At 38.8% G+C, this 22,490-nt stretch overlaps 1 protein-coding gene across 8 annotated transcripts in view; it reads right to left on the reverse strand.

Moving 5' to 3' along the window:
- Positions 1 to 22,490, reverse strand: part of PHF20 (PHD finger protein 20) — a 71,920-nt gene that overhangs the window by 24,571 nt on the left and 24,859 nt on the right. For 4 of the 8 annotated variants that reach the window (XR_008748766.1, XM_055814047.1, XM_055814045.1 and 1 more), the window contains 4 exons: positions 21,743 to 21,919; positions 20,712 to 20,885; positions 9,900 to 10,175; positions 803 to 982 (listed from right to left, as the gene is read on the reverse strand). Coding sequence is in view for 7 of the 8 variants with exons in the window: in XM_055814047.1 (XP_055670022.1) it covers positions 803 to 982; positions 9,900 to 10,175; positions 20,712 to 20,885; positions 21,743 to 21,919 (807 nt within the window). In the remaining variant the exon portion in view is untranslated. The remainder of the gene's footprint in view (positions 1 to 802; positions 983 to 9,899; positions 10,176 to 20,711; positions 20,886 to 21,742; positions 21,920 to 22,490) is intronic. The other 4 variants (XM_055814048.1, XM_055814050.1, XM_055814049.1 and 1 more) reach the window with 4 other exon arrangements.

Consider the following 22,490-nt stretch of genomic DNA (forward strand, 5'->3'; position numbering starts at 1 on the left):
GGAAGCATGCTGGAAATTTTGTATTTTATACTTACATAAAATATAAATATTTTTGTGTGCATATATGTATAAAATTTACATTAAAAACATTTTATTATTTATATATGTGTATATGTATATATACGTACACACCCACTGCCCCATATGGCTGTTACCCACCTCTACTATAAGAGATTCCAGTATAAACAGGGTTTACAGTATACTTCATAACTGACTATTCAGTGGTAAAGTTGTTCAGAGATGTATAGTACAAAGAATGCTGAGTACCAGAAGTAGTCAGATGGTATAAAAATCTACAGAACAAAAGACTAGGTCGTCCTGCCCACCCCTCCTCCCCCCCCCCCCCCCCCCCCCTTTTTTTTTTTTTCCTTTGTCAAGCGTAGGTATCAACAAGTTCAGGATTACTTAGAAGTATTTAATGCTTTGGACAACCAAGAGTTTAACAGAATTAAGACTTATGTATTAAACAAGCAAAAATAAGCAGGAATCTTTTCATGCCCTTAAATAATTTAGTACTTTTTACACTTTAAAAATATTACACACTGACTGGGAAGAATAAACCCCAAAGCATATAGCAAGAAAACTTAGGAAATTCCCTATACTGATCCTTCATTTGAAACTATGGCAAAGAAACAGTGAAAAAACACCACTTACATTTTATACTATACATTCATAAAAAACTAAACTGTTAAAGGTGGCATACAGAATACTTTCTATCAATATTATTAATTCCTTACAGTGCTTAAAACTTTCCAAGACTTCTCCAAGTTTAACTTTTTCACATTAAACTAAATAAGCATACCATTTTCAACTCTTTCTTTTTCTTGAGGCTTCCGCAGTGATCTTGCTATGTGGTTCTTGGTTTGTTTTCTAACAGAATGTCGGTGACTATTTAATACACTTACAGGAGTTGAAGTTCTTCTCTTTTCTATTTTTTCATCTCTATATGGGGTACTCCTTAGGGCTATGTGTAGAGGAGTATCTACAAAGAGATAAATAAAGACGAAGTCCAAGCTTTAAATACTTTCAAAATGTAAGTCTACTCCACCAGCAGCAGTTCTGGTAGTCCATGTGGAATGTTTTAGATCAGATGCTCTGCTCAGCTCACAATCCTAGCAACTTAACCTTGTAAAAGCTTTTAAACTGAAGCCAATTTAAAGGCTAAACCTGTAGTGCTGCTATTGGGTTTGGGGTTTTTTTGTTTGGTTTTGTGGGTTGTTTGTTTGGTTTTTTTTCCCAAAAAGTAAACAGTGGATGCAAAGGTATTCCTCAAAGCTTGGTTCTTCCAGAAATACTGTGGCTTTGAAGAAAGATGGAAAGAGAAGCAGTTCAGTTTGGCAGAGATATGGGTCAGATAAATTTTACTATTATTTTCTTTAAGCAATCGGGGGGGGCTATTGATTTAATTAGAGGAACCACTTGGCCTCTTCTCAAAAGTGTGCTTTGTAATGAGGCATATAAAAGTGCCACAGAGAAGCTCTGCACATCTAAGGAAGGGCAGTTTCCAAGTATCACTGAAAGTAAGTGTTTCAACTGAGGGCGAGACTCAAGAATTTAGGATCACTACCTAAAATTCATAAAAATCATGAGATATAGATATAACTTCATCTGAGATTCCATTTACTATTTCAGTCCAGTCAAATAGTTCTCATCTTCCTAGCCACACCTAAGAAGTCCTATTGAATATTTCCTGGACATGGTAAGACAGGTGAAGTTGATAAAGGCTAAGGCATCTAGGACAGCCAGACTAAACGAGACAAGTACATTGCCATTTTGTCGTATGACATCAAGTATCTTGGCCAATCAGACCCAGCAGCCAAAAGTAACAGCTTGCTGACTTTAGTCAAGAATGTTTCATTCTGTCATCATAAGCATCTCAGAAGTTCAGCCGATATGAAAGGCAACCTCCTTCTTGTCTGAAGACTTACATGCCAGCTGGATTTTCACTTGGACACCTCTAAATAATTGTAATACCTGAAAATGAGTGAAAACAGAAGGAAGAGAGTCCAAGAGAGCATACTTAGGAAAAGAAATATTATAAAGTACTCTGCCCTGACTGACATTTCAAGCTGAAGCTATAACAAGGCACATTAAGACCTGTCATTACGGAGCTTTCAGAATCAAGTGGATCTCTTCATGCAAAAGAAACTCCAAGATCAAAAAAATTTGAAGGCCATCAGATGACTTTTCCCCTGGTCCTCTCACTACAAAGTTGCATTTGAACTTGAAGAAGGAAAAAATAAAAATAGGAGCCATTCGTAACTTTCTGTAACCAAATAATTACCTTCTAGTCACCTGCCACAGTACTTTACAGCAGCCACAAGACAGGAATTAAACCAACCCCCAAATTTCCACACAAGCCTGTCTCAAAAAGTACCTTTTATCCATTCAGGCAACTCACTGTTGCCTTTCCCTGGGTACTCATTTATCTCAAGAGCTGGAAGACTGTAGAAAGTAGCATGTTTTGCCCATGAAGAATTACCAAAACCAGAAGATACTCCTTGATAAGATACTTCAGTATGCAAAAGTATCAAAACCAGAAAATGCTCCTTGATAACGTAACACATACTGCACTATGGCCTTACATTTTCAACTTCTCATCTTGCAGAAAAAGAGTAAAGACAGGTTTTTTGTTTGAGTGTGGTTTTGTTAGTTTTTAATATAGGTCTATTTTTGTCTAACTCCCTGCTAAGAGAATTTGCTCATCTGAGGACTACTGGGTTGAACAAGACAGCATCAGTTCAGACAGACAAGACTTCTTCCCACGGTACACAGTAAATGAAAAATAAAATTAAGGTACTTCATATCCCATTTAGGAACACCACTACCCTAACCAACTTTCTGAAATGCAATCTGTTTTAGCAGTACAGGGTGATAATTTATGTAAACAAGCCTTCCTTGAGCTTTCCTGATTGTCTACCATTCTGCATTAACTTCTAAAATTATTTACAGAAAATCAAAACTACAATACAAAAATCTATACAAATCAGACAACCTTCATTTAAGCCTCCTAACTTGCCCCTCTCCCAACAGCTTAACTAAGTTTCATCAATTAGCATTTGAAGAACCCCACAGCCACCTCCATCCCACCAGCCTTTCAAAGAGCCCAAAGCATGTGGTCTTCCTGTGGGCTGAGAGCTGTGCACACATACAGGGTTTTTTTCCCCCAAGAGTATTTTGTGTCCATTAAGTTTTTTTAGCTTTGCAAGACTGATTTTTAAAGAGACGTTCACCAAGAATATGTTTTATCTTTTACGACACAAAGGTTAATACATTTCTGTAAGATTTTTGAGCCACCAGTAACACTGTCCTAGAGAATTTAAAGGGTACTCTTATACACCAGATGTATTTTTCTTCAATAACGGACACAAAAAAAATAGTTATCAACAAGTATGTTAAGCTTTGAAACATCTTTTGTTCTATTAATAGAAACGTGCAGAGGGCCTGTGAGGTCTTTGAGCTCTCAAATGAATTTAAACTCAACTCTTAAAATGTAAGAAGATGAGATTAAGAAACTGGGAAGTTATCCTAAACTTTTGATGTGTTGAAACTTGTGCCATGAAGACCCAAACTTTTAAGCCTTCCACATTTGGCATCCTGTTTCCTCTCACTACAGCATTTTCAAGTATAATTCAGACAGGGCAACATAAAATTGCCAAGAGAACAAAGAGCAATACCACAACCACGAACCTGTATTGAGGCATATGCCTTTGCAACTTGCACGTTCCCGAAGTGTCAGACTTTCGGTGTTAGCACCACCTACCGTGTGCCACGTGCTTTCATCCTCCTGACTGCCTGAGCCAAACTTCACTGAAGAACACTTCCTACCGCTCTGCCTCCTCCCAACGTCAGAACTCCTGATCTGCACTTTCAAGACCGACCAACACAGAGTGCACAATGCACTGTATTTACGTAAGCAACACCTTCAACTTTTGTTAGTGCTATAACTATCTTTTCTTGCAAGTTAATTCTCCACATAAGCACTCTACTACCAGGCAACAAGATGACTATCACAAGTCTGTAGTGAACAGCAGCACTATGCTCATATAGATCTGATCAGGAAGTGCACAGGAAACTCCTAGGCATTTCCTAAAGCTGTCTATACAGGTCCCATGAAGACAATGTGCACTTGCCTTGGAGATATCCTGAGGGACACAGGTGGCATCTAAGCTACAACTTCCACACATTCCTGATTATTACAACTAAAAAATCAAAACAGGTATTAGTGCCTTTTAATACCTCTATGATACAGAATATCATTAATCATCATTAGAGTTACACAATTCTCTACAAACAGATGACAAAAGCCCTCCTGACCCCCAGGGCAGCAAACAGTTTCACTGTTGTTGAACAGTGACGGTGTAACTAAGCACCAGCAGATTAATTTCTAGCTCATATGACACTAAATATCACTAACAGGAACAAGAAATATGTTCATAAAAAACTGGAGATGAAGAGGCTTGCTGGTTAACTTCCCACAGCCTTCTTCTAAACAGTTCTTTCAGTCCTCCTCTAAGCCTGGGAGAAGCATCCTTTCCCATATAAAAGAGCTGACCCAGAAGCAGTGAAGGATCTTAGAAACTAACAGATACAGACTTGAGAGATGAAACCACCTCAACCATGCAGAAGCCATGACAGAGCCTTAAGAGAACTTATACCTAAACACATCCAAGACTCCATGACAGACAAGACAATAGCTTTCTGCCCAACAGAACATAAAAGATATCAGACCCCAGTTAAGATGACAATTCAGCCTTCACAAGAAGCAGAGACTGAATTCCCAAGCGTAGTGAATGAGACAATATCCATCACCCACAGCTGTGAGATCATTTGCTGACAATATCCATGGATATGTTCAAGAACTGAAAGGCCACATATCATCTTGACTTATAGCTGAAGTATTTCACACAGCCATCCTCCACAAACAAAATGCAGTATTCTTGAGGATAAGCCCCAGAGGGGATCAGAATTCCACAGAACCCAGAGGACATTAATGTAGATCTCCACCTACTACAAGAAGAAACCCTGTGTTTGTAGGTCACCCACGCGCATCCCACTGCCTAGCAAAGAGGCACCCATCAGCCAACATTCAGATGAAACAGGAAAGGCCCCAAAGGATCCCCTGAAATCACTAAGCCACATGCCAGGAGTTCACATATTAACACCTATTCATTGACAACTGGATGCCTTAGATGTTCAAGCTGTCAAAGCAAGTTTGCCAGCCTACTCCCTATACATGTACGGTTAGGATCTCATCAGTAACACAAGTCAAGACCCCTTTTTTCTTCACATGTTGTTCCTGACATTAAGACACACATGCAGTAACAGGACATACTGTAACTAACTTTGAGTAGGCAGAGTTTTCTAATGAGGTAATGTACAAAAATTTAAGCCTATTTACAAAATGCCTTTTTCTTTTTTTTCTTTGAGCACCTTTTATGGACCCCTCAGTAGGAACAGATTTTCTGCAGTCTCTGAACTGTAAGTCACAGGCCTGTTGCCTTCTCTTTTTCCTCAGGTCAAGGAGAACAGTAGAGCCAAGACTGGCAGCAACTTGCCCAACAGAGGCTGCCATTATATACCCACATACCAAACCTGCCGCCTAATACTGCACAGCATTTTTAAAGTCTCAGAACCAGGTTTAACTTCCATTAGAGCAAAACTCCTCAGGGGAGCTGAACTATGTCCTAGGAGCATAAGGGTATCAACTGATTTAAGTCCCTGCCAGTATGACAGTTGTGCTAAGGGCAGTATCAAGACCGTCAGCACTACAAAGTGGCCATTAGGAGCATTAAGAGTACACCAGTCACCTTAGTCAAGGTTTTGATAGCATTTCCTTGCACACATGTATCAACTGCCCTACTTGTTCACAACTAAAGAGGTTGCAATTTCTTGACAAGTCTTCAGTACCTATCTACCTACCAAGTATAGAGCCTCTCCAAGGTCTGATGTGAGATGCAACAGCCATGCAAGCACTGAAGTCAGGCACAAGCTGACTTTCATATTTCAGAAAATTTGTCCAACGCACCTCCAAATAAAAAGATTTTACTAGAAAATGAAAGTCAACATGTACAGATGTTCAAATTATGAGTTGCAGGTGAAATGAATCTATTTCATGCCTTGTGCCCTTGGAGTGGCCTACATCAGAAAACAACAGACTTTATTAATAACTTTTTGCAGGCACTTCACATAAAATAACATAGACAGACATATCCGAAACAAGCACCTTCAGAGAAAGTTATTTACAGTAAGTGTTTGTAGTCCATAAGTCACACTATGGGATGACTTACTTTAGCAGCAAACAGTGTGCAGAAAAAAAAGAGAAGGGACCACAAAGACAAAAAAAGCGTATCTTAAGGCTTAAGATTAATGCATATGGACACTGAATGTGGTTCTACTCCTTTTATTACAGCAATCAAGTTACTAGCTGTCAAAAATTTTAACAGATACTACACCACATTACTTTCCAAGTGATAAATTTGACATCTCAATCTGAACTGTCAAAAGCTTAAGCAACTCTCTTCTGCAAGGCAACCTTTGAGAAGCCATCTGCAGCCTAGGCTCAAAAAGCTTGTTTTAAGCTTATGCATCCATATACATTTGTGCAGGTCTTGATTCTCCTCTTTAACAGAAGGACTGCAGGTGGCTCTATAATGCACCTGCAGAAACACAATGTAATCTAAGAGCTGAGAGCAGAAATGCCTGCATCTCCTATATTCCAGGGGGACGCAAAATGAACTGCCTTATTCTCTACAGGGAAAATTCTTTCAGTAAAGACCAAACAGCATTGTAACTCAGAGACAAGCACTGTAACACATGGCTGGGGGAAGAGCTGTTTCATCATAATGATCTCATAATATTTCCTGATTAATTAAAGACAAAAGGTATTGCCTGAATGTATCCAGTAGCCATTTAAGTCCGAGTCATTCTGTTCAGAGTAGTAAGGTGTATCTAAAATACAGGCTAGGCAACGGTAGTTCCTCCCCCTCTGTTCAATGAAGAGCGACTACAGAATTTAGAGAGGTATCTGTCAAGCTTGCCACTGCAAAGGTACAACGCTTCTTAAGGAAAAGGGAAGGACAGGGCACATCAGTCCCACGTTAACCTTTCCAGCTCACTCATGTTTTGAAGCCAATGCCAAAGTGGCACAATTTACATTTCAGATGCTGAAATTTCCAGTCTCCAGTTTAGTGCAAAGGAATTATACTTAAATGCTTACATCCATCTTCTTTCTTATGTGTCAAAATTCTAGTTTTGAGCACTACAAGGGAAAGGTTTTGCTACTGTCCTGAATATTGCATAACTTCCTAGAACTTTAGGAACAGTAAGTATTTTCACTTCAAGTCTAGCCTGTTCCACCCCTACAATTTATTTGAATTTAATGTGTGGCAGAAACAGTAAGGAGTCCCAGAACTCTGAAATAAAACTTGTGAGACAAGGACTTAAGTATGAAAGCTTGTAAAGCAAGAATTATTCCACAAGCTTTGAGATAAGACTCATGATTTCTGAAATCTGTTAGAAATTAAATCTGTTTAAAAAGTGCCTTTTCTTAAGCACTAAACCCTATCTAATATAGGGAAGTATAAGGGGAAAAAGGACATTTGTACCAAAAGGTAAAATAGTAAAATGATTGAAATATATTCACGTTGAACAGAAGAACTTTTGCTCGCACAACAATTGTGAAAACAAAAACTAAACCCACCATGTACCATATTTAATTGTGTATTCAAAAGCCTTTACCCCCACTAAGCAGTACATCCTGAAAAAACTTCTTAAAAAAAGTGATATAAGCTGTTCAGTAGAAATGGAGAAAGTCTTGTTTAAGCAGGCTATCTTTCTATACATGCCATTAAGAACAGAAGAGATGTGCGCAAATACAGGAGAAAAAAAAAATGCAACAGTATGAGCTCATAAACCCCTTTAACTCTAGAATGTGTGGTACCCCCACAAGAGTTACAAGACTTAAGAACACACGGAGTTAAAACCCAAATGGCACTACATCAGACACGATATAACTGATATATGACAACATTACTTTTTCTCATCAAGAAAAACCTTACTGTAGCTCCACAATAGCAGGCTTTGACAGTGAAGGTGACTTGAAAACTTTACGGTCTGCCTTCCACTTTGATGCACTGTTCAACAGCTGTCAGCACAACCCCAAGGCTATTTGCAGGGATATGCTATGAAGTACATCATCGAAACAATCCAGGCTAAGAGTATCCATCCACAAATGGGGAATCAAAGGGGTGGGAGCTTAAAATAAGCAAATATGGTTACAACTCAACACCATAAAAAAAAAGAATCACCTGCTAGTGTAGCCAAGATGATGACATCAAACCAACAGCGTGCACTTGGGGAAAAGGATAAATGAAAGGGTCAAGATCTTGAGTCACTGATCAATTCAATCAAGACAATCACAGGAAAACTTCTCAAACAGAAATAGTTATGCAGTTACAGAAAGCAGAAGAGAAGTCCATTTACAGAAAAGCACGACATAGAAAAAGTCTATTTTGATGACTGTGCAGTTGTTAGCAGCCATTCTTCATAAAGCACTTGTCTCCAGCGCGTTTGTCAAGGCAGTGCTTGGGCTTCCTTTAAGCTGCATGCAAAGTATAATACACACAAATTGGCACATCCTAACACAGTTAAAAAAAAACCCTTCCTCTACCTAAATAATGCAAAGGTGTAGGATTTCAAGTTACAGAAGAATTTGAGGTGTAGAGGTTTACAAGTAGTAGCAGTATGTTAAAGTACACTTCTTGTGTTAAGAACAGGTAGTAGCACCTCAAATGAGGAAACCTTTGCTGGGCATATTAGGAAAAGCAGACATGAAGTAAATTAAGGCTAGATATATTCTGCTGTAGCAAGCTGTAGCTCAGTGAACAACTTGCAAGACTTTCAAATTCTTAAACAGAGTACTAATGAAAGATCAAAGACAAAAACCACCAGAGAATTCAGAAAAAAGACAGATTTTATAAAACAGGCTCAGACATGAGAGATGACAATTTTTATGGACCTGCAGTACAACGAGAAGTCAGTCCACAAGAACAAAGATTGGATAGGTTCTCAACAACGCTGCAATTCACAGCTAGACCTAGATTGTCACTCTGATGTTATGCAAGACACAAGGAAGAAAGCACTTCAGAGAACGAGAGGGTGAAGCAGAAGTTAACATCATTCTGAAGACTGCAAAGCAGTTATAACTTAGGCATTGATTTTTCCTAACCATTAAGTTTTCATTCCTTTCAACTACCCATCAGTTGCATGAGGATCTTCTTCAAGTATAGCTGTACCAACTGCATTTGTTAAATACTACAACTTTTTTTCCCCACAGGTCAGAGTAAATACTGCAGAAACTGGTACTGGATTTCTAGCCAAGTATACTCTTGAAGTCAAGATCATGAAACGTAAAGACCATGTAAGAAACAGGAGAGAACTGAAGTTACCCAGAATGTTCCCTTAATAAACAAAAGTCTTTGAACACTAATTTAGGTACTTGTCAAATTAGTGTTGTCCAGGGGAAGCAAAAAAAAAAAAAAAGGGGGGGGGGCACGCGCGCGGCAGCACCAGTGGGGAGACTCAAACTCAGGGAATCGTCGTTCTGAAAAAAAGAACAGAAGTTTAATACTCAAGTGGGCTGTTACAAAGGAATAAGAGAAGCTGCATAGTTTGTTCATTACAGAACATTATCTGTATTTCTGGATGAGGGAATTTCTTCAGTTCTACCTTCTCTAAAAGGTCATGCTTACACATATTACGCTGCTTCTCCACAAAGAAATATGCTAAGATGGAGCTCTAAAGAGACTCCTTCAACCCAAAAGAAAATAAATTTCTGCTTCCCTGTTTGTCCTGCCTGCTGCTGTTTAAAAAAAGGAAGAGATCAGCAACATACTTACACAATGACCCAGCTGTCCGTCCTCTCTTTGACCTTTCTTGATTAGCTTTTTCAGAAGCCAAAGCAGCTCTGGTTTGAATATTTCTCTTTACACTGTTCTGCTGTGATTCTGCAGCCTTCTCCACTCCATGAAAGTATTTCATGTGATAATGCAATAACTTGGCTTTGCGGAAGGATTTTGAACAGTCCAAGAACTTGCATCTAAACTTGTGATCTTGATCAACAGTTGCAGCTTTTTTTGATGCAAGAAAATCTGTTCTCCTATAAGGTTTTGTTACTGTAAGAACAAAACAGATAAATTCCCCCATGCATTTGCTATATTTATCAAATGGTTTCCTAAACTTAAAACAACAAAAGTTAAGAAATGGGCACGCATTCAAACATGTTAGCTATGAAATGCTAAAAATAAAATTTCAATGCTGTATCTGCCTTTAAGATCAATAGCTTTTAAGGGAAAATTCTGCCCTACTGTGCTGTTAAAAAACAGTTGTCATGATAGCCGTGGTTTTATGAATGAGTTGTTAGAAAATGGCATTTTGCTTCCATGAGTCCCTTTACCCAACAGCTAGTATCACTGTACATAGTGCTACTACAGATAACAGACTGAATTACAAAGATGGTGTATTTTACCCAGAACACTGAATATTACATTGTATCAAGTATTTATTTAATTGTTTATAACTGTTCACATCTTTGGTGAAAGCACTTTCCAAGAAAAACAGTCCTCCTTTGCTTGTAACTAATTTGCTACCTGCTTTCTGGATGCCTTGTCCTACCACCAAAGTCTGGTTACTTCCAAGAACAACAGAAACAGTATGTCAGAACTACATTTCAAGTAGCAACACAAGAATGAATGACTAAGCAAAAGCAATATTGCTTGCATCTGTTACAAAATCTCTTCTACAAACTCTAGTTAATTAGTTAATTTCTCAAAAAAAAAGGAAAGTCTTCAGACTCAAACAGAAGAACATTGGAAGGCATCTGTTCTAGAGCGCTGCTGTGCAACCCAGGGCTATACCTAAGCTTGACCTAGTAAATTCCTGTTTATTCTTTGAGCATTTCAGAAAACTTATTTCATGTTTTTGCTAAGAAATGAACAGAAGAACACTGAACTGAGGAGTAAATCATCACTATCACCAGTGTCTGTACCCAACACGACAGAGGAGAGGTAGAAAATTGGAAACACACAGAAATATAAGAGAGATCCAGGCAATTATCCATCACCAATACACACAGAGCATCAAAAAATCCCTCGCCAATGAGGGCAATGGAAAGGAAAGGTCATTTTTACAAAAGACCTTCCAAATATTATTTTTCCCTTTGTTTTGCCAGTACTGAAGTATTATTTCCATATTTACAAGTATTTTCAAGCTTGGGAGTATTAAGAAAGAAGAACTGGTTAAAGCTAAGACCCAGACATAGCAGCAGTGATGCAGAATTGAAGGTATGCAGCACATGAATGAAAATTAAGAAATTATTAGAAGTAGCTGAAAAAAAAAAAAACACACAGAAGAATCCAGACACATTACAATTAAGAGTAAGTGCAGAAAGAGTAAGGCTTCCCATAAGTGCACATATGTAGGAACACACTGAATGAGAGTTTAGAGGTAGTCTCAAAATTATCTTAGTATAAGAACACAGAACAGCTTGTTCAGAAGTTTTTAGTATATAGCAATAAAAATGCTGAGTGTTACTGAGCTGCACACTTAAAGGATATGTCACAGTGAAAAAAAGAGTGTGCTTGAGATACAGCTATCTAGGATGCTAAGTACAGTTATGACAAAGAAACAAAACTCAAAGTCATTCATTGAGAAAAAACAAGTAATGGTATTATGGAGATTGATGTACACTGAAGCATTAAGACTCCATCGCATATCAGACTGGTCAAAAGAAACAATATTCAGTTAATTTTTGAGAAGAAAATAGTGAAAATGAAGACACTGCTTTTGGGTGTTTCACAAAGGTAACAACAAGGAGAGACAAAGACATTTTGGCATAGCCATATTAAGAACGTGCTGACAGGGATGGTAATAAAATTGCAACAAATCCAGACAACTGGATCATACTTACAGAATGACAAAGTTTGTAACACCAAACTGAAATATACTGTACACCAGGCAAAAGTTGGATTCGTAATGAAAAAATATTTCAGGAACAGTCAGTGAAATGACCTGTGTATTTAGTGAAAGCAAGTCCACAAAGGTTCTCTTGACTGTAAAGCTCAAAACCGGAATTCAGGACAATGAAAGAGAACTTGTTTCTATTAAATAACTAACATGAAGATAATAAAACTAACACAGCACAAGTGGGTAACAGTCTGAAGATTTGGCCAAAAAAATTTCAAATATGACAAGGGAAACTATTATACCATCACACAACTGTCATGAATAAGGTCCTGTATCCAAGCTTGGAGCACTTCCCCTTCACTGAGATGGACAAATTCTGGAGAAGATACAGGGAATGGCTTCTAACTGACCAGATACAAGTTAGAAGTGGAGCACAGGATCACATTAGTTGAAGTTAAGGAACAGTAGTAACAAAGACATTGGTGGAAGGGAAGGAAAGCAGAAAAAAAACCATACTGCAATGTATGCAGAAGGAAACCACTCTGAGTAATAAAAACAAAGACAATCCCACGTAGTTTGAAACAAAGCTAAAATTATTGCCATCACCACCACATTTGGGGGCATTTTACTTCTTTGCAATCAACACAACAGAACTCCCTGCCACCAAGGCACAGCAGGGAGCTGATGGCCAACTCAACTACCCAGAAGAGCCTCCAAAAGAGCATGTGCTCCCAGCCAAACACTCTAAAGCGGACTTATTACACAAGCAACTAAAGGGGGGGGGGAACTTCCCACTCCTACACATATATATAATTTCTGCTCACGACACATGGTTCTAAAACTGGCTTCTATGAAGAGAAAGTTCTGCTGTGCTACCTTCAGATTTTCGGACACTTGCCTTTTCAGAGGAGTTTTCATGGCTGTTTTCTCCAAGTACAGAGGAAAGTTAATGACAGACCTGCTACCTGCTGTTTCTTCCATATTTATAACCAAAATAAAAATTTGTCACTTGGCATTCAATTAGCCATTACAATACAAAGCACAGAGACTCAAGGTCAAACAACAGTCTCCTTTAACCTTCACTTCAGAGGAAAAACACCCTTTCAGCACTCAAGTCAGCAACCTGTCTCATTTCTCATTGTGCTGTATTATCCAAGGTTCAAGCTACGGCCACATTCAGCAGAAAGTTTACAGTAAAATGTCACTGTGTGAAGTTTCTGAGATTCCCACCCCACAATTCTTTGTGTCAGTTGACTCCTGCTGGGACAGGAATGCTTGGCAGCAGCACAGTATCTTGACTGAAAAAGGTCTGCAGTCCTGAGGCATCTTCTGCCACACGCTGGTAAACTATCCCAGAAAGGCAACAGTGCCCAAAGCATTTTCCTCCAATTAAAGCTGGTTTTGATGCAGCTTCTAGCCATTAGATCTTCACACACAACTGCCTGTTAAACTGATGAGACTTCTAGTTGTCATTTCCTGGTCTCCACAGAAATACTAAGCAAAAATCACATTATCCCTTCACCTGCTGTTAAACTAAAACACATCAATGTGGAAGAGAAAGATAGAGAATGCCTGAAGAGAGATGTATGAGCGGAGGATTGAGAATGTCTGACCTGGCAGGAGATGAGAGTACAGCTGGGTATCGTGAAGGAGAGTAAGATAGATAAACATAGTTATCTAGTAGCAAATAGGTGTCTGCATGCTTGTAGTGATATACAGCTATATAACTGCATGAATGAGCCTGGTGGTACATACAGCTGTGTTGCAGCACTCTCAAAACTAGCCAGCTGCAACAAGGCTTTTACCATCCCATAGCAAGTTAACTTCAGTAAGTAGTTCCCACACCTTGCCCCAGCACAGCCACCAATCCCCCACAAGGTTTCTAAAGGTCATCTACTATCCGTGCTGGTTCTTCATACTCTTCAGGCCAGTCCACCCCGCTTCTTGCCTTTGCTGCGCCCTTCTCCTTAGCTCTCCTCCATCCAGGGCACTCGCTCTCCTCCCTCTGCTTCTTCCAGGTCTCTCTTCATCCAGTGCTCCTCTCCCATCTCCCTTAGAGCCATTTAACTACTCAGCAGTAACCAGCCACAGCTGCACCTTATCCAGTCAGCCAACCCACCACCCCTGAAGCCAGCCCACAGCTGTCTATTATAAATTTCAATTAACCCTTCATTCCTCTATACAGATGGAATTTGTATCCAGGCTCAGAGATATAAATATGAGTTTCTATGTACAATAAAGTGTCTCTAGTTGCACCACAACCTGAGTCCACGCCTTCATACACCACACATCAAGTCTCTCTAGAACATATGTTCTCCAGTGCTTCCATCTGTATTATTTTAAACATTATCTGTTTGTTACCACTAGCTTTCTTGAGCTAACAGTTTTTACACTGTGCTTTGGATCACTTCACACCACTGCGTCAGCCTCCCCATTAATTTACCTATTTCTTTGGTCTTACTTCTTCTGAAATCTTGTGTTTTCTTGTGCTCAAAGGTGTTTCTGTCCATCACTTTAACATGCAAACTCTGTTTCTTCCTTTATTTTCAATAAATTTTGTCTTTCAAGATCTCAGCTGTGAAACAAAGAACATCTTGCCCAACTGCTCTTCTTCAAGTACTTTACCCAAAGACAGCATCCAAGCATTTCCAGCGTGTCCAGAATCCACTCAAGCAGATGCTTGGTGTAATACATACATATGGCATCAATAATCATGGACCACTACATGTTTATGAAGTTGAGGTTTTTGAGCCTGAAACATTACTTGATATTGCAAAAGCTACTCAAGACAGTATTTCATACGATCCCCCACTCACTGTTTCCTCCCTGTGCTGGCACTAAATTTGTAAAAATAAAAACAGTGAAGTCTGTAGTGCACAAAAAGCTTGTAAGCGTGCAATGCCAAGTCTCAACATACCTTTAGAGGGGGCAAGCAGCTGGGTGGATGTGAAGGCTTTACCTGCACTTCGAGGTGTAACTGAAACACTGTGCTCCAGATTGTGGTGTCTGGCTGCAAGGAACTTTTCAGTGAGCAAGGCAGGATGGACTTCTTTACATACTGTATGTTAGGCTTAAAATGACAGTTTATAAAACTACCTTGAAGGAATCAAATCCTACCTAGGTATGCTGCAGGATAAACAGCTGCTCTCTCAAACTGGATGCAGAGATATTATGCTTCTCCTTAACCGAAACCCAAAGCTAAAAGTGACGAGTTAGAAAAATGTGGTAAGTATAAGGCAAATTGAATCCCTGACGTATGTCTATGCAAATAAAAAAGTAACCTTAAGAGCGTTCCAAGAAACACAACACTACAACAAAACAGTGCAAAGCAAAGGCAGCTTAGAGTCAAATCCATTTGTAAGAGTAAAGCCACACAAACAGCTGTACAGTGCTTCAAAGCCTGTTTTCAGATATGAAACAGAGCTTTAACTGGCTGCAGAAGTTTGCCAACAGGCTGTCACTGTTTTTTTGAAAGACAACTTGAAATCCTAATCACCAATTCCGGTCCCTAAACATTAGAGGAGCCAAAAGCCAGAACAGGGTTTTTATCCTTCAGTACATGTAATTAATCAGAAATCTGCTGAAAATTTTAGAAAGAGGATCTTAAGTTTTGACAAGCAATGCTATACTGCCCTTTCAAAACACATTACATACACATTTTAAAACATAACAAGCATATAAACATTCCAAATTGTATTTGCCATTACAAATACCTGCAACTACTACAGATCCTGATTCATCCTCCAATGATGACTAGAAAAACGCTCTTTAAAGAGAGCGCTTTTGTCCTTAGAAATTCTTAATATTCAAATGCTATAAAAACCATGTTCTTCCTATACATCATGCAAGTTAAAAGTAGTACTACCAGGGTGCATTACTCACCCATGCCAAAAAACCAGTAACACAACACACTGAAGAAAATGAAAGCTATCAATTTTGTTTTGTAATGTTTTTCTGCAGTAAGACAATGAATTCCCATCAAGAGACTACAACTAAAGCCTACAGACAGAAAAAGTTAGTACTGGGTTACAATGTTACACTTAACTTCTCATATTTAGAATATGTTTGACCTTAGCTTCCTTGCTGTATTTTGTGCAAATCTTGTATAGAAGAAATACCCCTTTTTTCCACCCACACCATCTACTCTGACAACTGACTACTCTGACTACTTCTCTCTCCCCTTTCCAATCCCCAAATCTCTTTAATACACACAGCAGTCTGGGAACATAACAGCTTGACACACAGATTTGGAGAGATACCTGTTCCCATCATAACTACCCACAGAGTAAGTTAACTCAGCTTTCAGCCTCCAACACTAGTTATTTTTAGGACAGCATGCTCAGACTCCAACACACGTGCACTCCCCAGAGCAGGAAGCCACTGGCTATCTTCTGAGATGTTTTCAGATCCCACATTGAGGCGCCTCTGTCAAGCTGCACACACACCCTACTATGAGGTGAAAGCCCAAGTCTTACTGTTCCCTCATCAGGCAGCTCATCGGCACTGCAGTACAGAGGCACAATCCCTCAAGTAAGAATAAAGCAGGTATGGGAAAACACAGATCCAGATCCACTTGTAACTACAGAAGATTTATCCACGATAGGATCTATGGATTTGTAAAAAATCTGCTCTCAAGAAACCACCTGTTTTAATGTCTGTTAAGTACAGAAATATCGATTTCAGGTGACAGTATTTACTCAAGACGACCCTATACAGTTCTTAATCCCCATCCTTAAAGAGTTTTCTCCAATAAAAATACCTGCTTCCTGTATCTGGATGCCCACCTTGCTGAATGTCTAGCATTTCTAATGTTAAATGAGATGGCTTAAATTAAATGAAACAAAATCCATGCTCAGGATTGTGGATTTTCAGGTACCACCCATAGTGCTGAACTTCAGGTCAGAATTCAGTACAAATGCATATTGCTGAATTAACTTTAATCCAGCTCGCTCGAGTACTGACAGAAGTGCCAGTGTCAAGAGCACTCAAGTTATACCAGAGGCTTCAGGCAAGTAAGCGAACCAAGTTATGTTCCCACAGCTTTACCGCTTGTATCCCACTAAGCAAGCTCAGGAGAAGGCCAAATCCCATACATCACATCAGCGTGACTGACAACACACATGTAGGTATTACACATTCAGCTGGAATTCTCCCCAGTTGAAGCCCAAATTACAAATGCTTAGCAATATATACATAAGACAGACAGAGGGAAGTGGCAGCAACAGCAAGACATCCAAAGGGTTCACAGTTTTTTGAACTCCCCATGTTTCAGTCACACACCAGCATTATACTGGTGTCCTGCCCCATCTACCACCAAAATGAAGCTCCCCAAATGCTGAACACAGAACTGAGACATATTACTTCATAAATTTCAAATGTACAAGCAAATCCCTCTCCCTAGTTCCTCCCTTACAAAACAGAGCATCTCACCCCAACACCTATTAAACAAGCTCAAGGGGATAAAACAAAGACAACCGTAAACTGCATTTGTAATCTGAAACAGAATAAGTATGCAAGTACAGGAAAAACACCTGCTGGTTATTTCAGTTTAACTTAAATCTTTAAATCTACCCATCATTCCCTTAAAGTTTTTTCATGGAAGGAGAAGAGATTTCCCCATCAGCAACAAATACACAAAAAAAGTAACATTTTTACGTGACCAAGTCTGTTCTATTTTCTTTCATAGTCACTAAGAGTGATTTATTTGCTGTAACCTCTAACACATACTACACATACTGCTGAGAACATACTAGGTCTCACTACATTATAGCCCTAAACTCGAATCCCCAAACTTTTTTTTAAAAGGAAGCCTTCTCTGTAATATGACCATGCAGCTACAACACCCAAGTTCACACACACCAGTAAAGATTTTTAACACATCTTTGATTTCACAGTTACTTGAAACTAAAACATTGCAAAACATCCTGAAAAGCTCTGCACCCCAAATGAGTATTTAAGTTGGAAAAGTAGATGACCCTGCAGGAGGCATTTTTTAATAGTATTTGACCACTAACCTCAAAGCTTTGTGATTATACATATTACAGTACAAAGTAAAAACTTCTTTATTTTTCAAAATATTCTGTGACTACTTCTGGATTATTTTATGAAGTTAATTGCAACAAATATCTTCTTAATACTGCATTAACTGTTTGGAGAACATCTGTAATAATTAACACAGTTTTTCTATACTTATAGTACAGTGTGTTCTTTCAAAAAGCCAAGATTTACCTTCTCTGAATTCTCAGACCTTGCCAAAATTGGGGTTTGTCAATCTGTAGTTCACCAAGTACCTCCAAGAGATAAATGTCACCTTGAAAATACTACACTTGAAACTGAGTATTTGCAGGAATTTACAAAATAAAAGGCTAAATGGTTGTCAGCTAAAACACATGCTTCAAGAAGTGCAGTATATTTATCATGCAGAATCACTCAAGTTAAAACGCTTTTTATCATACTGTTCTCCTACATAAAGCATGTCCAAAAGGTGACTATAGCCACTGTAGTGGAAAGTTTTGCCATATATTCTATCAAATAGTTTGACAGAATCTGAAAAGCACATATTTTCAGACATACTAAAAATTCTTTCAATTTTCAAAACTGCTACGATCTTCTGTCTCTCTTAGAAGAGCTGTCTCTTAACGTGCAAGTCCTTCTTCTTAAACTTCAACTTAAAGCAGTTCAGTTCACTGCACCTGTTTGGAGCCATGCTTGTACCTGCACACCTTCTCACGTGCTTAAGACTGGAGTCACAACAGCCATTACTCTCTGACTGCCCGAAGCAGAAGATTCCCAACAGGACCAAGAAGCATCACTATTTTCTAGCATTTCGTCACACTCCCCGTGACACGAATGTCTGCAGTCTTTCTATTAAGAACTCCAGGGACATCCTTCAGAGATCCAATGAAGGAGGAAAAAAATTAATGCTCCTTTACTGCTATAGCAGCCAGACCCTCCTGCAATCCACAAAAGCTACTCCAGGGTGATAATCTGAACAAGACATGGCTGTTCATCTTAACAAAATTACATTCAAGGATGCCTGTTCAGTTTCAAGAGCACCTTGCAGGAAAACTTTAAATTCCAAAGGGAAGAGCTACAAAGCACAGCATCAGCTAACATTGCTGGTGCTGCACACTTCTAATAGGGTACCAGTTTAGCTAACCTGGCCAGCAGACTATTACAGCACTACCTGACAAGCACTTGTGAGGGGCTTCACCAGTTGTTAGCACATGACCTTAAAGAAACCAGTGATATTACACTGCAATTACTCAGAGGAAGTATTCAACTTAAAACGTAAATTCAATTTGTTGTATCTGCCACAAGAAAAGGAAGAACAAATTAATAGCTACTGGAAGTAGCAAAACTTTTTACATCCTTTCTTTGCTTCAGAGATTTGCATGAAGGCTGTAAACAGCTCATGTACTTGGAGCTAATACAGACAGTAATGGCATTTCCTTGGTATCAGAGATATTAATGACCTGTTCAGGTACAAGCAAACAGTGGTTTTGCCTTCATGAGCCAAAGTAAGCGCCAACCCATCAGTTTAAAAAAAAAGTGTTAAACCCAAAAGTACTTCACTGACTGAAAAGGTCACACCAGCCTGACTAGCAAAAAAACTGCAACCACTCTGCATGGTCTGAACTCACTGCCAGAACAGGGGGAAGGAAAGGCATGGCCCCAACAGACATCAATTGAAGACTATGGATACACCATAGTCAGAATACAGGTGGATATATCATCAGCCTGGTTAGGAAGGAGAGCAAGATCAGGAGTGCTCTAATTTTTAAATAGCAAAAGACAATTCACACGTCAAACCTGAGCAAATGCAAAGAGATAAATTCCTTCGTGCACTGAAGGCGTACATCAGTGGCAAAGGGAGAGGACAGTTCATTTGTACAGTTATACCAGTGGATAAAAGAGGACATAAGCAAGCAGGAGGGTAAATCTGGAATAACCAATAATCAGAATGAAAGCTAGCACATAAAGATTACTCTAGCAATGCTGAGCAACTGTAAGTCCCTCTAAATGCTCTGTTCCACTTAAAATTAAGCTTCTTTGATAGAGCATAAACTAGGGAATTCATAGTTCAAGTATCTGCAGTTAAGTGGGGAAACAAGTATTGAAGTTACAAGAAATAACCACAGGACAGCACTGTGTTTTGGAGTAGTCTACAATCCATATAGGAAGTTTGAAAAAGGCAAGTACACTCCCCAGCTAAGAGAAGACAGATCATATATGTTATTAAGACAGACACTGAAATGTTTGAACCATTTCATGAATCTGCACTAAAACCTCTTAATAGTCTAGGGCTTAAGTACAACAGAAGCCAAAACGTAAGAATATAGAAAAGAAATGCACAATCAGGATTCCCAAACATCAATGCTACCACATACAAGCAGCACAGAAATGACAAAACAATGACCTTTTAACATGTTAGTCCAACTTAATCTAGAATTACAAACATTAAATTATAATCTGAAAACAAGTATTTGTTAATTTCAACATTCACATGCCAAATATATTACATCCAGTCATTTAGAAATTATGATTTCTACTTTTTGGAAGACTGCCATCCATCTCCAAAGCATAAGATCAAAACTGAGCCCATAATGAATATAAATAAGCATTTTCCATCGTGGTTAACATTGCAAGAATGCAGAATTTTTGTTAGTGACACTTGTGCAAGCATGCAATACCAAGCATCAGATGCCTGAACACATCAATAATAAATAAGAAATCAAAAAATGAACCTGTATCAACAGAAGGTTCTTGAGTCCTGACAGTAACAGAGGAAGACTCTGTGTCTTCAACTTTTTCTTCCTGTAAACGGGCATCTGTACCGAGTGCTGCGCTATGTGAAGTGCTTCCAGGAGATCCTTGTTCACTGAAACTTTGGTCAGATTCAACAGGAATTTCTAACTGGACTAGAATGGAGGAAAAAAATTTTGTTTGAGTAAAATGCACACAAGAGCATATTCCAAAACAATGATGTGTGTTCATCACATTATAATGAAGGGGGAAAAAAAAAAAAAAAAAAAAATCAATTTGTGCTCAGACTGCTTGCTGTTGTATTAACAAAGAATTGAGGTTTTGTAACACAGCTACTTGTAGCAACCCTCTAAATTTAGACCTGCTTAGAAACACACAGGCTGCTAACCCTACAGCCTAAAATAGCACAGGTCTCCTCAAGCCACTACCATAGCTCACCCTGAAAGGGAAATGCAGTGAAGCACAGAGCAGAAAAAGGGAGCATTATCTCCACACAGTCTAAGAATAAAAGCATCCCATTTGATGTTTTCAGTGTTCAACTAAACTTTCAAGGTTAGTATTTGGGTTACGCCTTCAATCTAAAAGCATTAAAACTTTGTAACTACCTCATTTTCATAAGCATAACCTGCAACTCCTAAAAAACCCAAAAAACCAACAAACCACCCCAAAACAAACAACCCACACAAAAAAAAACCAATGACAGTATTTCCTTTAAGTTATTTTACAGCCTGTGGAGCTCTCCTTTTGCAACCCTAGTTACCCCTCTACTGGAAAAGCTCCCACCCATGCAAGGGAAATGCTAAGGTTACTGATGAAGGAGGAATCAAAAGCAAAAGGCAATCAGGGCAGCAAAGAGAGAGAAACTTGCCTTGAGTTTTCTCTGCACTGCTGATGAAATCAGGTTTTAATAGCACATATACAGCCTACATGTTATGCAAGTAAAAATACAGTGTTTGCAACAAGTAGACTGCCATGCTACCACAAGTCCAGAGTATATCAGGAAGCTGCTTACCCTTTTCAGATTCCTTTTGGTTAGATGTCACATCTTTCCAATGTTGAACTTCTGTAGAAGTTGTGACATGATCTGCATTTAAAATCTCATGGCTAATACTAGATGAGAGCCTTGAAGATCGTCTCCTGATCTGGTCTCTTTCAAGGTTACCTGAAGAATTCTTCAATTTTTCCTGAGCTGGAATAGACAAATTTAATGGTACCATGCAGTTACAAGATTACAAATAGCTTAAAAGCAAGCTTTAAAGATTTCCCCTCCCAGTAGCAGTTTGAAAGTCTGGGGTTTTTTTTAAGGACTGAGGTTAACAGCAAAAGCTAAGCAGCCCTGGTGATTAAACCTCTCTGTAAAAGCTACAGTCATATTAACACTTACAAATAAGCATAAAAATAGAGCAAAAGCCTATCTTATAGGTGTCACAACTTCTTCTTTTAGTAACAGATTTGAAGTAAGAATACAGAACACTATTTTACTAGTAAAACATTGTTTTAAACAGCAACCATCCCACAGATATAAGTAATGCCAGAAGTTGATGAGACAATTCAGACACACAAGCAACTTTGACAGTAAGCTGGACAACATATGTGCACTGAAGTTTTAAGACTTTGTGGTCCTAAGGCAGGGAAAGACAGCCTTCTTCAGATGTTCATCTCCTTGTTCATGATACTACTTTAGAGAATATAGTTTTCCTTCCTCATCAATGCATTCAAGTTCTTCAACATCACTACACAGTATACAATGATAAAGCAGA

Source organism: Falco peregrinus, chromosome 9, assembly GCF_023634155.1.
Source record: "Falco peregrinus isolate bFalPer1 chromosome 9, bFalPer1.pri, whole genome shotgun sequence".
Lineage (NCBI taxonomy): Eukaryota > Metazoa > Chordata > Aves > Falconiformes > Falconidae > Falco > Falco peregrinus.